At 49.0% G+C, this 14,976-nt stretch overlaps 2 protein-coding genes across 2 annotated transcripts in view; one reads left to right on the top strand and one right to left on the bottom strand.

Annotated features, from left to right (window-relative positions):
* The window catches only part of Tsbp1 (testis expressed basic protein 1), a 23,048-nt gene extending 10,049 nt beyond the window's left edge, over positions 1-12,999 (bottom strand). Inside the window, exons 1-5 of the mRNA XM_005360432.2 lie at positions 12,943-12,999; positions 11,255-11,402; positions 2,498-2,584; positions 1,568-1,600; positions 1,017-1,043 (exon numbers count right to left, since the gene is read on the bottom strand). Coding sequence (XP_005360489.1) covers positions 1,017-1,043; positions 1,568-1,600; positions 2,498-2,584; positions 11,255-11,267 — 160 coding nt within the window. The 5' untranslated portion in view covers positions 11,268-11,402; positions 12,943-12,999. The remainder of the gene's footprint in view (positions 1-1,016; positions 1,044-1,567; positions 1,601-2,497; positions 2,585-11,254; positions 11,403-12,942) is intronic.
* LOC101996807 (HLA class II histocompatibility antigen, DRB1-4 beta chain-like) overlaps positions 11,865-14,976 on the top strand; it is a 4,258-nt gene continuing 1,146 nt past the window's right edge. Inside the window, exons 1-2 of the mRNA XM_005360433.2 lie at positions 11,865-12,001; positions 14,584-14,853. Coding sequence (XP_005360490.1) covers positions 11,902-12,001; positions 14,584-14,853 — 370 coding nt within the window. The 5' untranslated portion in view covers positions 11,865-11,901. The remainder of the gene's footprint in view (positions 12,002-14,583; positions 14,854-14,976) is intronic.

The following is a 14,976-nucleotide window of genomic DNA, read 5'->3' as shown; positions in this document are numbered from 1 at the left end:
AACCCAAAGCTTCATGGTCCTCTAGGTTTCGATTGGTTGGTGGGTCCAGTTGGCTTCAAACAAGAACGAGGGGCAGTGCGCAGCTCCGAATGAGATCTGGATGTGACTCCGGAGAGTGAGTCAGTCGAGGGCACACCCATAGGCAGCCATTGGGAGAGCAGTTCTAGTGCCAAGATGACAGAGAGAAGGACATGGAGGCATACTGAAACCAGAGGCTCGTGTGAGTCCCTGCAGAAAGAAAACCTCGGTGCCTTGGAGTCCCCTCCTAGCCATCGTGTTTCTGGGATGTTTTGTTTCAAATTACCTTTGTAATTCACTCCAGCCTATATAGCTAAATTTGGTGGATAATCTAACTATAAAAAATGCTAAATATTGAAATCTAGCACTCAGTAACCCTCTTTCTCTAAGTCAAGTGCGTGTACTTAGTTTAGAATCTGAGCATTGGAGTCATGAGCCTCAACTAGGAACCCAGCTTCTCCTTTAGTAGTGAGGCATGGATGGGTATCAGCTGTTCAGATTATTAACTTCATTTTTAAAAATAGGGTTCATAAATTTTGTGTGTCTCATTTTACTATATAGCTTTCAAAGTATCTCTTCAATATGCTATTTGACCTTCATGACAATCTATAAACTATGTGTTTTGTCCACGTAAAATGTATTTTATGTGTGTGGTCTTGGTGTTTTGCCTACATGAACGTCCTTGCTCTTAACCACTGAACCTCTCTCCGGCCCCTTTTATCCTATTTTAAACATCTGTGGGACTGTTTTTATAAGGATTCTTATAGATACTGGGGATGGGTGTAAACCAGAGGAGAAAGTGAATTATTTCAATGATCTTAAGGAGAGACAGTTGCCCTTTTGGAGAAAATGCCCAGCTGTTTTGCATCTGCATGAGCACAGAGCAAGGCAGCTGGAAGCCACAAGGGCAGTCTGCTACTTGTACACATGCCGCTGAAAGCGAGAAGAAGCAACACATTCTTCATGAACTATCTGCAGCTCCTAACATTTGTTCCTACCATCTTCATTGTCCAGAAGCCCAGCACCTAGGGAGAAAGGAGAGAGCTCAGTGACTTGATCTCAGGGCTTTACTTAGACATCTAAGAGTTAACAAACACAGACTCCAGGACGGCACCGCAGCACCCAGCTCCCTCTTCCCCTGCAGCGTCCTGGGCTCACTCTCAAAGATGTTACCTTTCCCTCCTCATCAAAGCAACCTTAGCCCGATCCACTCTCACCATTCCTGGCTGTTAGAGCCTTCTGTCCAGTTATGAAGGCCTCTTCACAGGGAGACTTAGACCTCCCACTGAGCAATCAGTTTAATGGCTGAGGGGTCTGTTGATCCCAAGGCTTAGGGTTTCTGCTGCCCCTGAGAGGAGCTGCCTCCCAACCATGCATGCACATGCACTACTGGTCCATTCTAGGAGATCTCTGCCAGATTCCTTTAGAAATGCAGAGGTGTAGCTCACGGGGTCATATACTCTGTGTTCTGCAAGCACACAGGTGAGCCAGACACACATGGGGAATCCACGTGCAAAGCACTTCATTGTTCACTGCGTCAGATACTCACATTGTTCTGAGTTGACTCTGGAGATTTGTGTCACTGTGGAAGGGGTAGGCAAATGTTTCCATTAACTATTGGCAGAGGCGTTCTTCCCGACCCAACCTTCTGTGCTCTAAGCCTTGACCCCCTGATGGGATGCCAAGCCCTCCTTTCCAGTGTCCCCATCCAGCCCTGTCATGCTAGCTTGCTTTCTCTCTGAGGGTTCACAGGTACTAAGGAGAGGAAGTCTGGGGCATGCAGGTGACAGAAGGAAGCAGGACAGGTATGGAGGAGGATTCTGTGGAGAGGGACCTTAATTCTGGGGCCCTGTCCTCTTCTCCTTCTCCCCCCTCCTCTAAGTAATAAATATCAAATTCTATTCTGTACGATGTGTCTGTCCCTATCTCCTGCCCACCCGCCATGTGTCTCCCTGCCTGGGACCAGCCACCACTCGGGGACTGGCAGCCATCTCTGTCTGGTACTGGCTGCTCTCAGGGCCTGCTGCCTGCCGCCACATGACCTGCTACCACCATTTGGGGACCTACAACATTTCTGCTGCCTACTGCTGCCAGGGATCTTGCAGCATTTTTTTTTAAAATTATAACAGGTACCACCGAGTGTTTGTATTACTGTCTCCCACGCTCTCATGTGTTTATTTTTTTCTGCACACCATCAGATGTGGCATCTGCCAGCATCTTGTTTTCCCACATTTTCAGACTTGCATGCTTTCCTTTGGAACTGAGATAGACTTGGTTTTAAAGTATTCTTATTCCTCTCACTAACTCTTCTGTTTCTGTTGACTGTGCTGACTCTGTGAGCAGAGTCACTGGCAGGGTCAGACCTCTGACGCCTGTGTGGGGCACACCCTGAGCACACCAGGAAAGTCTGTCGCTAGGGGGCTGCCTCTCAGCTTCCCTCCGTCTGGGACTTTTGAGGGGAGTCGTCATGGTTACTCACCATTTTTTCTACACCGTGTCCATCTTACTATCAGAATAACCAGGAAAAGGAGGCCCAGCAGAGTCAAGATGGCAACCAAAATTACTTCTGAAACAAAAAGAGACCTATCGGCTTTGGGCCATGTCATCGCCTGAGGCCACTGCTGCCCTCATACTATTCTGTCCCCCCTCCCTTTTCCCTCTGGGGTCTCATAGAGCCCAAACTGGCCTTGAACTCACCATGTAATGGAGGCTGGCTTTGGTTCCTGTCTTCCTTGCCAGGGATTACAAGCCTTATGGGCAAGCCCAGCTTCTGGAGTTCCCTTCCTCATGCTTCTGTCATTCTGGCCCCAGCCCAGTTTTTAGCTCTTATACTTGTTCTCTTGGTTTTGTAACAGTCCTGGCTGCTATAGCCCTTGCTTTAAAGTGGGCAATCAGATGGATCCCCTCCTCCATGGAGGTTGTCAGTGGAGCCCCCTCAGTGGAACAGGAGGAGGTTGGGGGAGATCAGTGGTGTGGCAAAGCAGTCCTCTGAGGGGTGAGGGAAAAATTAGAACTTTTTTGGTGTGTGTTTATAATTTAACCCTTTATGTATACATTTTCCATTTTGTTTAAAACATAAATATTAGTATATTTGTACATTTGTAACTTTTACAGATACACATATAAGAATGTCATACTCAAGTTTTTTTTGTGCGGATGAGCAACCTTTTGGTTTTGGAGGCCCTGGGAAGGTGCCCTCTGAAGGCAGTGTTATTGAAGTGTGCCAGAGGAGAGGATGGACGTTTCCTGTCAGTGACCTTCGAGTCGCTGCTCACCTATACACACTTGTGAACTTTGTCACCAGGACTGGAGGATGATGCCCGCTAGGACTGTCTGTGTATCTATATGGTTGGTTTGTATTTGATATTTAAGATAGAGCAGAAAAGACAATGAATGGGGGAATAAGTCCATAGCAACCAGAAGTCTGTGTGACCATGGAAGCCTGAAGATTATCAAGCTCTGAATGCCCAAGGTGTAGTAGAAGGGGAACAGGCTGTGTCCCACCGTCTGGCTAGCTTAGCCCCAAAATAATTACACAGAAACTGTATTCATTGAAATACTGCCTGGCCCATTATCTCTAGCCTCTTCTTGGCTAAATCTCACATCTTAATTAACCCCTTTCTATTAAATCTGTGAATCACCCACGTGACTGTGGCTTACTGGCAAGATTCTAACCTACATCCATCTTGGTTCGGAGAATCATGGTGTCTCTCCCTGCCTGCCTTCTTCCTCCCAGAATTCTGTTCTGTCTACTCCGCCCACCTAAGGGCTGCCCTATCAAAAGGCCAAGGCAGCTTCTTTATTCAACCAATGAAATCAACACAAAGATAGAAGGACCTCCTACACCAAAAGGAAATAGATCATCCCACAATCAAGGCTACTTCCAAGAGAACTAGTGGAAATCTACTTCACGATGTAACCTCAACCCCGCTGGTGGGTCGGGCTGGTCTGCTGAGACTTTTTAGATGTTTGTGAGAAAATCTGCTGCCGAACCCTTAGCATCTAGAGATTTGCTCTGAATATATTTCCTGAAGTCAGCAGCTGGTCTCCAACACAAGAGTGTCAGATTCTGGTGAGAAGGAGATTAGCTCGGATGGTGGCTCAAGATGTCCCAGAAAGCAGCTGTCCCTTGCCTGGTGTTTGAAATGTTCTTAGTGTGGACTTTTGGACATGGCCATCCCGTGTGTGGGGAAGGGATGAAGTTGGACGTGGTCATCCTGTGCGTGGGGAAGGGATGAAGTTGGATGTGGTCATCCCGTGTGTGGGGAAGGGATGAAGTACCTACTTTTTGTTGCTGAGGCAGTGAGCAGTAGGAAGGATGTGGGGGGGGGGCTGTGGTATGTTCTAGCACTGTGGGTAGTGGTTACTCTGTCAGAGTTTAAACTTTAAAAAGCCAGAAATGATTGCTCTAGAGATGTGATGACCATGGACAACTTTCCCTCAGGAATCAGTCAGAACGAAAGAACGGGTATTGGGGCTGAAAGACACCAGGTAAGAAAGCAAGCCAGTTCCATTAATGCCCCCAGGACAAGACTTGAGAGAGCAGGTCTTGAGGAAATGCCAGAGAGGAAGCTGGTTCTTACCCAAGCCTGCCATCTTCCGGTTAGTGTCCTCAGTGGGTTCCACGGCATCTGGATTTGTTTGTCAGAGAGAGGGCAAGATAAATAAGTCCTCAAACTCACAGCCCTGAGCTGTGAGGCCTGAGTGCTAGGGAGACCCTTGTAGACAAGAGTGCAGAGGGCCTCCCAGGAACTGTGTGGCTTAGGTTCTTCAGACCTAAGCAGGATATGGTCTGTGAAGGTTCCGGAACTGGTGTCATAATGAAGTCTTAGAACTTCCAAGAGGCAAGAGAAGTCCCTAGAGTTAAAGAGGTAAGGACTTCTGAGAGACCAGATTTAAGGGCACTTCGGTGCTCACACATGAGGCCGTGCTATTGGTTTTTACAATAATTTCTGATAGTCCGGACACTGGCTCAGGACTCTGTTTCATGTTGAGTACCTTCAGCAGGGTAACTTTAGAAATGTTTCTTTGTTAAGAAGGTGAAAAAAAATCTTAAAAGTAAGAGCCTTCAAATGAAGATGAACAAGGGAAGACGTTGAGCCAGGTGACAGGGCCACCAATTGGGGTTTCACCCTCCCATGTTGGTAACAAAGTACTAAGTCTCTTGCTGAGGTCTGCTAGTCTCAAGGCTGTTCTGTAGGCAGCTGAAAGCACCCAAGCCGCCCCCAGTAACCGTCACCACCCCAAGTAAACTTCATATCTCCCCAGTAACCCATTACCCTCCCTCCCCCAGCACTCTTTCAAGATGGCAGACGGCGGAAGTTACCCAGCAACAAATGGCTGGGTTTCTGATCACAAAGCCCATGTGATATGCTCAAAGCCATGTTTTCCTGCAGTGCTGAAGGCCTCCTGTCTGAAGCGGTGTTTCCTAGGGCAAGCGGCCAGCTCTAGAAGAGGAGTGCTGCCCTCTAGCGGCGAGGCCCCACCTTTGGGACTTTGTTTTGCTTCAACCCTTACGGTTACAATCTTTACTCAATTTTTATGGTCTAAGTTGGTAAGAAAGTAATTTAGAAAGTTTCCTATTTATAAATTTAAATCACTAGAATTTCAATAGTAACTTAAAAATTTCCTGCTCTCTATCCTCTCAACTATATAACCTTGATTGTGGTAATAACACAGCATAAAAGAAAGAGGATTTGTTTCATAAGGTTTTACAAGATAGATTGCTACCTCAGCTTGGTGTCCAAGTTTCAATGCAAGTTTTCCTTGTCTGTTTTTAAAATCTTTTATCAGTGAGATTAAGAGCTTACAGAAGGGACCCTGTGCTGGGCCGACAGGGAGACTTGCACAGTGAGGGTCTCTGTTGCTATTGGGGGCAGATAACAAGGTGGGGATATCCCGGGTCAGTGATCAGCGAGGTGGTGGGGTCCCCGGGGCCGGTGACCTCCCAGGAGTCCCACACTGGGAACACCACACAGACTCCATCAGCGGCCGGGCGCTCCAGGGGCTCTCGCTGAGGAAGCCAGCTGCAGAGAAGCAGTGGTTCACTATTGCTTTGGACAGGAAAGGCCTCACAGGTCCAAGGGCCATAGCCTGCTACCTTAGTACCTCCCTCTTGCCTCCTTGGAGCTGCCCTCGCTGAAGTTGTCATGGCCTGAACAAACCTCGAACCGTTCATGAGTTTGTGCACCCACGGAAAGCTCAGGATAGACTTCCCTCACAGTGAGGCCTGCCAAACATTTAATGACCAACTAAAAGTCTTCCTGCCTAAGATTCTGCAAAGCTGCAGAGAAAATGCTTCCAAGCTCTCTCTAGCTGAGAACCGTTATCCTGAGACCGTAATCAAACAAGGACATGGTGAGCCAGTGACACTCAAGACACAGGGGTGCAAAAGTCCTCAACTCAAACCAGCAAACCTAATCAACAAGACACAGGGGAGACTCACATCCGTGACTGGCAAGGGCTGTCCCAGGGATGCACACATGAGAGACTCACATCCGTGACTGGCAAGAGCTGTCCCAGGGATGCACACGTGAGAGACTCACATACCATGACTGGCGAGGGCTGTCCCAGGGATGCACACATGAGAGACTCACATCCGTGACTGGCAAGAGCTGTCCCAGGGATGCACACGTGAGAGACTCACATACCATGACTGGCGAGGGCTGTCCCAGGGATGCAAGACACACCAGAAAAGGTGGTAGAAAGTTGAAGAAAAATAAAATCACAGACTTAGTATTAGTGGACAAAATGTTTTCAAATTTGAACATTCTTCCACGACTGAAGTTCCTAATAAATTCAATATGGAAAGAAGACACTTGAGTGTAACGGAGAACACACATGACATTTCTACACCAGTCATGACATTCAGTGGAAAGACCAGTGAAGACCTGAGCCTGTAAGAAGTGGTGTGGTCAGGGCAGTGGTCTTCTGCAGGACCTCAGAAGCAGCAATGTCACACACACATATGTTCCCTACTAAACCACCATGTCTTAAAGGCACTCGGTCACATACTGGTTATTTCCGTACCATTGTTTAAAATCTCTTGCCTCTAAGCTGGGTGTGGTGGTGTATGCAAGACTTCAGTCAGAGGAATCGCAAGTTTGGAGCGTTCCTGGGATACATGCCTCGTCGTCCATGGTTCCCAGGTGATGTCTAGCTGAGGTCTCTATAGTGCCCTCCACCCCTGCAACAAACTTCTTCGGGTCTGCAGGCTGGGTGGTGCACCCCATGGAGTCTGGTTGGGAACCGCCATGGCTGACAGCCCCTGCTCTCAGGGCATCTGCGGAATTAGCTGCACACGGATGCTTCCACAGTTAACAGCTGTGCACCTGGGACTGGTGGTTAGGCCATACCTGGACCTCCTTGAGCTGTGGATTGGGAGGGCAGGGGACCCTGTGCCGGGGAAGCGCCAAGAAGCATCGAGCGTGTTGCTTCCTCTTTGGTCAGGGTTTCTAAGTAAAACAGTTCAGGGACATAATCCTCCCATGTTCTTCCTTTAGAGTTTAGACACATGCACATGTAAATACATATGAATATCCATGTATGCACACAACTGAAACGGATGCATACAAACCGAATATGCACCAGAATTAGTGTATATCCATGTAATTTTAGTTTCTCAGTAGATGAAACTTTCAGCCCTTTTCTTTATCCGCTCATCCACTGACAGGCATCCTGACCGACTGCACAGTTAGTCGTGGAGGATTGTGCTGCAGTAAACACGGAAGCAGGGACAAGCCCCGGGTTCCATGCCCAGTACAGGAAGACACAATCACAATGTACAGTGACCACCAGTAAACAGCAGCACATGGCACCTGCTGGAGTCACACGCAGCATGCAGACGTGTTGGGCTTTGCCCTCACATGTGCAACCCCACCAATGCTGCCTGATGCACCTCAGCTCGGACCTGAAGACTGCAAGCTGAAGACTTAGGGTTTCATAGCGCAGGTCTGCAGCAAGTCAGGGCCAAGCCAGCATCCTTGGGTCGTGCTGCGCTGGGCAAACACGCGTCTCATGAGCATGCACGGTGGCTTTCACTTTTAGTCATTTGAGAGGCATGTTATTTTGTCTTAAATTGTGTGCTGTGGCTGTGCGTGTGTGAGACAGGTACCCACGGAGGTCGGAGGAAGGGATCTGCTTGGAGCTGATGTGACAGATGCTGTGAGCTACCCAATGGAGTGCTTGAAGCCAAAGTCGGGTCCTCTGCAAGAGCAGCAAATGCTCTTAGCCATCTCCCCACCCTGCATCCATCTTAATAAATGACAAAATTATGTGTTATTCAAATAATTGCTTGACACGGAAGTTTTTTATGGGCGTTTGATTTACTCGCCTCGCACGTGCTCCTGTCTTCCTGGGCCAGGCAATGGTTAAAGTCTGCGGGGCAATGTTGGTATTTGCTGTAGGCTGACATATTTAAGGATGTCCCACACATCCAGCTCTCTGCTCTCCACGGTGAATGTTCCACTGAGCTCCTTCCTTCTGGGTGAGCATTTCAGTTTTCTGCATTGAAACCTGATGGTGACAAGTGATGCTTTCAAACAATGCTCTCCTCTCTCTGAAGAGATGGGGCGAGAGTCCGGGTGGCAGCTCTGACCTCCCCCAATTTCTTTGAGAAGGTAGCAGTTAGCCCAACTTTAGCTAACCTGCCCTTCCCTTCACTGCGTTCCCCCAGGAAGTGTGTGCTTCCTCATTGGCCTCTGCCAAGCTTCAGGTTTTACTAAAGGAAAATAGATGGGTTGCCCACCAGGGGGCACTCACCTTCCACCCGACAGTGTGCGGGGTGGGGCGTGCCTGTAGCTGACTTCTTGTAGCCACTCTGCCCTGCCGCTAATGGGCCCCAAATGGCCTTTGGGTTTAACGACGGTTTCTTTTCTCGGTTGTCAGAGTGTGGTGACTCAGTTACTTCTGGTGTCTGAGGACGCTCTAGAGCGCAGCTCCTCGATGTTGGGGTGTACTGGGTGTGCTGGTGTAAGTTTGCCGTAGCAACCGGTGCAGCTCACCCACCCTACACACTCTGAAGTCTGATGGTTAGACGTTTAAGTTGATTTTACTTATATAAAATGTTACTGTGAACAAATGCTCCTTGGTTTATGCTGCTAGTTAGAAACTTTCATGAGCTGGGAGGGGTTATTAATAAAATGCATATGAAAGACGATTATTTATTTTTAGTAAAATAAGCAGCATTCTAGCCACAGGCTTTACAGGATGGATTAAAAAGAGACTGACTAAACACTGAGCAGGTTGATTTCTATTATGTTGGTGTGTGTGTGCGCGCGCGCGTGTGTTTGTGAAGGTATGCATGTGTACCTGCATGCACACATCACAGCCAGAGGTCAATTAGGATGTCATTCCTCAGAAGCCATGCACCTTGTTTGAGACAGGCTTTCTTACTGGGACCTGGGCTTGCTGAGAGGAGGGGCTGCCTGGTCAACAGGATCCACCTGCCTCAGGCTCCCCAGTGCTGGGATTATGGTCATGTGCCACGCGTCTAGCTTTTTATATAGGTGCTGGGATGGAGCTGAGCCGTCAAGCTTGTGTGGTAAGCACTTTCCTGGCTGCGCCATCTCCTCGGCCCCAGGCTGATGCTTTCCACACTGTCCACACCACACACAGCAGCAGGGCGGTGAGTCCTAGAACGCTGAAGTGAATCTGAAGAAAATGCATCTTCCTACCTGGACCCTTAGATCACAACTCCGTGATCTTAGCTAGTCTAGAGGGTAAGGTGGGAGGACGGCAAATTCAAGGTTATCTGTGAGACTGAGTTGTCTCGAAGTCGAAGGTGGGCTGCAACTGTAGCTGAGTGGTTGGCGCATGCCCAGCATGCATGGGGTTGCTGGGTAATTTGCTAGTTTAGTCGCTCAGTGTTAGGTCGGTGCTTTGCCATGGAGATCTAGATGGGGAAAAAAACCTTAAACTCTTATGTTGTGGGATATTATTTTAACTGGGCAAAGATGTGTTACATTTGTTTAATTATGTAAAAATACGTTGCACTTGTTTTTACCTTGCCTAACTCTTGATTGGTCTAACAAAAAGCTGAATGGCCAATAGCTAGGCAGGAGAGGGATAGGTGGGGTTGGGGGCTGAGGGAATAAATAGGAGGAGAAATCTAGGCTAGAGAAGAGAAGAGAGAAAAGAACAAGGGAGAAAGAGAGGTACATGCCTGGACCCAGAAGTCAGGCAGCTGACAGACAGACAGACAGACACGAGAAGCACAAAAGTAGGACATACAGAAAGAAAGAAGAAAGAAAGGTTAAAAAAACCCAAGGCAAAATGTAGATATAAAGAAACAGATTAAAATAAGAGCTAAGTTAAGGCTGCGTGTTCATAACTAATATTAAGTTTCCATGTCATGACATGGGAGCTGGTTGGTGGCCCAAAAGAAAGCCTACTAAACTCTTCCCTTTATGATATTAATCTTTGCAGCTGTGAGAATCCCAGCTCCCTCTCTGAGCATCCATAGGAATTCTGGATCTGACCTCGGTGTGTTGTGCTAAAGAATATAAAACCAGGTAAGTTGAGTCAATGACATCAGGATGAGGAGCATCACCTCCAGCTGACACCCACAGAGATGAACACATATTCCAGGGCTCTGACCCAAGTCAGAGAACTGCTTCAGTCTGGATCCAGCTCTGCCGCACACCCCACCCTCCCCAGACTCTTGCTCTCGGGACTTCAACTGAAACCTGGCAGGACCCCACCCTCATCCCCCAGGACGCTCAGCTGTTATGGAATTGTCTTTTTGTGCATGGTGAAGATATGTTGCTCTCATTGGCTTAATAAAGAGTTAATGGCCAATAGCTAGGCAGGAAGAGGTTGGGCGGGGCTTGTGGACAGGGAAAAAGAAAGCATGGGGATGAAGAAGGGCAGAGTCACCAGGAGACGCAGAGAGAAGCAAGATGGACTTGCCATGCTAGAAAAAGGTACCGCACCACTTGGTAGTTCACAGATAAGAAATGTGGCTTAATTTAAGTTGTAAGAGCTAGTTAGTAACAAGCCTAAGCTATCGGCTGAGCATTTAGAATTTATTATAAGTCTCTGCTTTGGTTATTGGGGAGCTGGTGACCCCAACCAAAAACTCCACATACACCCAGCCTCTGCTTTGAGTGTCTCCCTTGAGGACTGGACTGTGAATAACCATGGGGACCCTCACCTGCGCTTCTGGAGGCCCCACTGAAATCAGCAACAGGAGCTGAGCAGGAGAAGCCCCTCATGTCAGGACTACACCATGACTCACCTTCAGTTTCCATTAGCTTCTCAGAGATTTCCCCTAACTGAAGAAGCGCAGTCCAATCAGGAGCCTGAGTTCTGCCACATCATCGGTTACCAGGGAAGACTGGAAACTGCTCCTGGAGATGACCACAGCACCACAGCCTTCTCCAGCTCTAGGAAATGCGAGAGACAGTGGTGACATCATCTGACATGGACATCATCAAGCTGCGTGCAGTGAGCACCAGGTTAAAGGTGACTGACTCGTAGCCATCTTCCTTCATCTCCTTGGCTCCCACAAGCTTCAGACACACAGCAGTCCCAGCAGCCCTGTGTAGGGGAGGTGACTGCTCGTCCAGTGCTCAGACTGGCAAATGAGTGACACCATCGCAGAGCCGGCTCAGCACTGTGGCTGGATGGAAGCATTTCAGCTGCGACTGGATCAAGCATTAAAAATACCAAATTAAAAAAGAAATTGCTGGTTTCATAGAGGGCCCTCATAGTGAATTTCTAACTAGTAACTGATGATGCTGTTCACATCTGATGCTGATTGGCTCCTCAGCATCGACCTTACTCAGCACAGCACCAAAGCAGTGAATCCCCTGGGTCTTCTGACCTGGGTGTGGATGGAGAGAGGAGACAGTTTTCAGGGTGTGAGACCACCTCTCCTCCAGCATGGTGTGTCTGTGGCTCCCCAGAGGCCCCTGGGTGGCAGCTGTGATCCTGACACTGATGGTGATGAGCTCTTCCGTGGCTTTGGTCAGGGACCCCCGACGTAAGTGCACACCTCAGGTGCTGAGCTGCTGGGGGTGGGGGAGGAAGGGGCCGACTTCTCACTGTCCAGGTCAAGCCCCTTGAATCTACCGATATTTTCTGTGACCACCCACAATCCTCACATGAAATCCAAACTGTTTCCCCAAATGGAAGCCGGGATGCCTGTGCTCTCAGATCTGTGTGAGAGGCCCCACGTATCAGCCACTGCTTTCCAGTTTCTTCCTGGAGCATCTCCAGCCTGTGTCACAGTCCTCAGGGCCTGGAGAGGACTGATAATCATGATGTTAAATCAACCCCTGCACAGGACTTGTCCTCATTGTGTTGAGCTATGCCAGACAAAGAGGTTTCTCTTTAAAAATAGGACTTCATGTGTGTGTGTTTGTATTCTATGTTGTATGTATATTTCTGTTTTGGAAGCTCAGCTGGGTGGTGGGTTAGTTCGCTTTCTCCTCGGGAGCTAAGGCAGCCTTAGAGCCGTGGGCGCCGTGAGCCGTGGGCGCCGTGAGCTGTGGGCCGTCCTTCTGAGAGCCCGGGGCTGATTGGAGCCCGGTTTGGTTTTGCTTTCACGTTTTTGTGGCCTGGAACAGCGAAAGAGGATTGAATCTCATCAGCTTCCCCTCTGATCAGATTTGACAAGTAAATTTGGCATTGCATTGTAAAAAGATCTGGCTTGTGAATTCTCTGGATCTGTCATTCAGATTAGAGACTGTGAGTCAGTGTTGGGATCATGGTTTAAATTTCTGGAAACTTCTCCAGCAGTTTCCTATTACTTAGGAAAAGCCCAGAGGCCTGCGTCAACGCCCGGCTTTTAAGTGCTTAGCTCCCCACGATCCCTCCAGCTCATCTCTCGCCTGCGCCCTCACATTCTGAGATTCATTGTCCTCTGCTTTCTTGACTAAGTTCATGAACTCTCTCAAGTTCTTATGCATGGTTTCACCTCACCTCACGTGTGCACCCGTCCGTAAACACTTGTAGCCACCACCCTTCCCGTCTGAGACCGACGTAACCATCCTTGACGCTAACCGTCGTTCGGTTCCCCAGAGCGCGTCGTCTCCGGCTCCGTCTCCCTGCCGTTTCCATCTACAGAGCCGCACCCTTCTCTCCCGACTTGTCTCGTTCTGGGATCGCGCCTTGACCGTTTCCCTTTGGTTTCTCACTTCATAGTTTTAAGCTGAAGAGTGAGAAGAGGTCGTTGTTTTCTCTTTAGATTCCCAGAGGCAGCACAGGCCTGCGTCACGGCCAGCCCTAAGCAGCCTTTGGCAGAATATTCTAGAAAGGGTGAAGAGGCTTGAGAGTGAAGGTGGGAGGCAGCTGTCAGGCTGAGGCTCAGCCCTGAGCAGTTACTGTGTGGTCTTCATTAGGACATTATGGGCACGGGATCAGAAGGGGTCCCCTGCTCCAGGGCCCCCTCTGGGCGCTGATCTTTGAGGAGGTGACCTGACCGCAGCGGTCACTACCAGTCCCTTCTGGCTGGCCATGGCAGGGCTGTGCTGTCTTGTTTTAACCCATCTGGACTGTTCGTTTCTAGACTGTGGGTCAGTAGCAACACTTCCACCCTTTCTGAGCAGCAGAGATTGTTTGTATGTGGGAGACATCCCTGCCATTCCTCCAGGGTTTTTGTTCTATTTTGGGACATGCTCTTTGAGGGGTCTGGAGCTAGGCTGGGCTAGTGGCCCGTGAGACTCCTGGATCCCTCTGTCTCCCCTCACAGGGTTAACGGTGTGAGCTCTGGGAATCCAAAGGCAAGTGCTTTACCCTTGAACCATCTCGACAGCCTCGGCAGAGGATGTATTATTGGCCAAGACCGGGAGAAGCGGGAGATGGAATGGCCCATCAACTTCTCCACCCGTTTGGGGTCTGGCGGTCATAGACAAAGAGTAAAGAAATGAGGGGAGGCACGGGCTAGTGAAAGGGTGGAGTGTTTGTGCTTTCTCTGGCAGTCGAGGTCGGTTTTCCCAGAACCTGGGTCCTTCTCTTTTATGGATTTTGTTAAGATTGTAGTGGGATATTATTCGTATTTTAATAAATAAACCTTGCCTGAAGACCAGAGGCGAAGTTAAAGCCACTAGAGGTCAGATATGGTAACACACACCTTTAACCCCAGAATTTGGGAGGCAGAGGCAGATGGATCTGTGAGTTCAAGGCTACCTTGGGCTACACAAGACCAATACAGAAACAAATTCAGGTGGTGGTGGCTCACACCTTTAATCTCAGTACTAGGAAGTCACATGCTTTTAATGCCAGCACTAGAGGGGGTATAAAATGGGAGGAGAGAGAGGTTTAGTTTGCTTAGTCTATAGTTGCCCAGCCTTGGTAGAGGTAAGACCTCCCTAGTGGCTTGGCTGCCTTGCTTTTCTGGTATTTAGGTTGAACCCCAATATCTGTCTCTGGGTTTTTATTATTTATGCTACAGAGAGAGAGAGAGAGAGAGAGAGAGAAGAGAGAGAGAGCGCAGTGTAGGCAGAGGTGGTTCAAGGCATTCATGCCCACTTGGTTTGGGTATCTGAAGAGGGACATATGGCTTTGAGGTGTCTGGTCCCTGAGAGAGAGTCACTTGGGCAGGTGACACTTCTGTCTCCACAGCTCGTTTCTTGCAACAAGTTAAAAGCGAATGCCATTACTCCAATGGGATGGAGCATGTGCGGTACTTGCAGCGACACAATTATAACCAGGAGGAACACCTGCGATATGACAGTGAAGTGGGCAAGTACCAAGCAGTGACCGAGCTGGGACAGATCCAGGCAGAGTACTGGAACAGCCAGAAGGGTTTCCTGGAGCAGAAGCGGGCCAAGGTGCATACGTTCTGCAGATTCAACTACGCCATTGTGGAGATTCTAACAGTGCAGCAGAGAGGTGAGGAAATGGGGAGGGAGAGAAAGGCCAGAGAGAGAAGGGGAGGGGGAGAGAGGAGGGGAGGACACAGAGAGAAGAGGGGAGTGGGGGGAGAGAGGAGGGGACACAGAGAGAAGAGGGGAG

Source organism: Microtus ochrogaster, linkage group LG2 (genome assembly GCF_000317375.1).
Source record: "Microtus ochrogaster isolate Prairie Vole_2 linkage group LG2, MicOch1.0, whole genome shotgun sequence".
In the NCBI taxonomy this organism is placed as follows: domain Eukaryota; kingdom Metazoa; phylum Chordata; class Mammalia; order Rodentia; family Cricetidae; genus Microtus; species Microtus ochrogaster.
The sequence above is the reverse complement of the archived record's forward strand: the minus strand, read 5'-3'. Positions and strand labels throughout refer to the sequence as shown.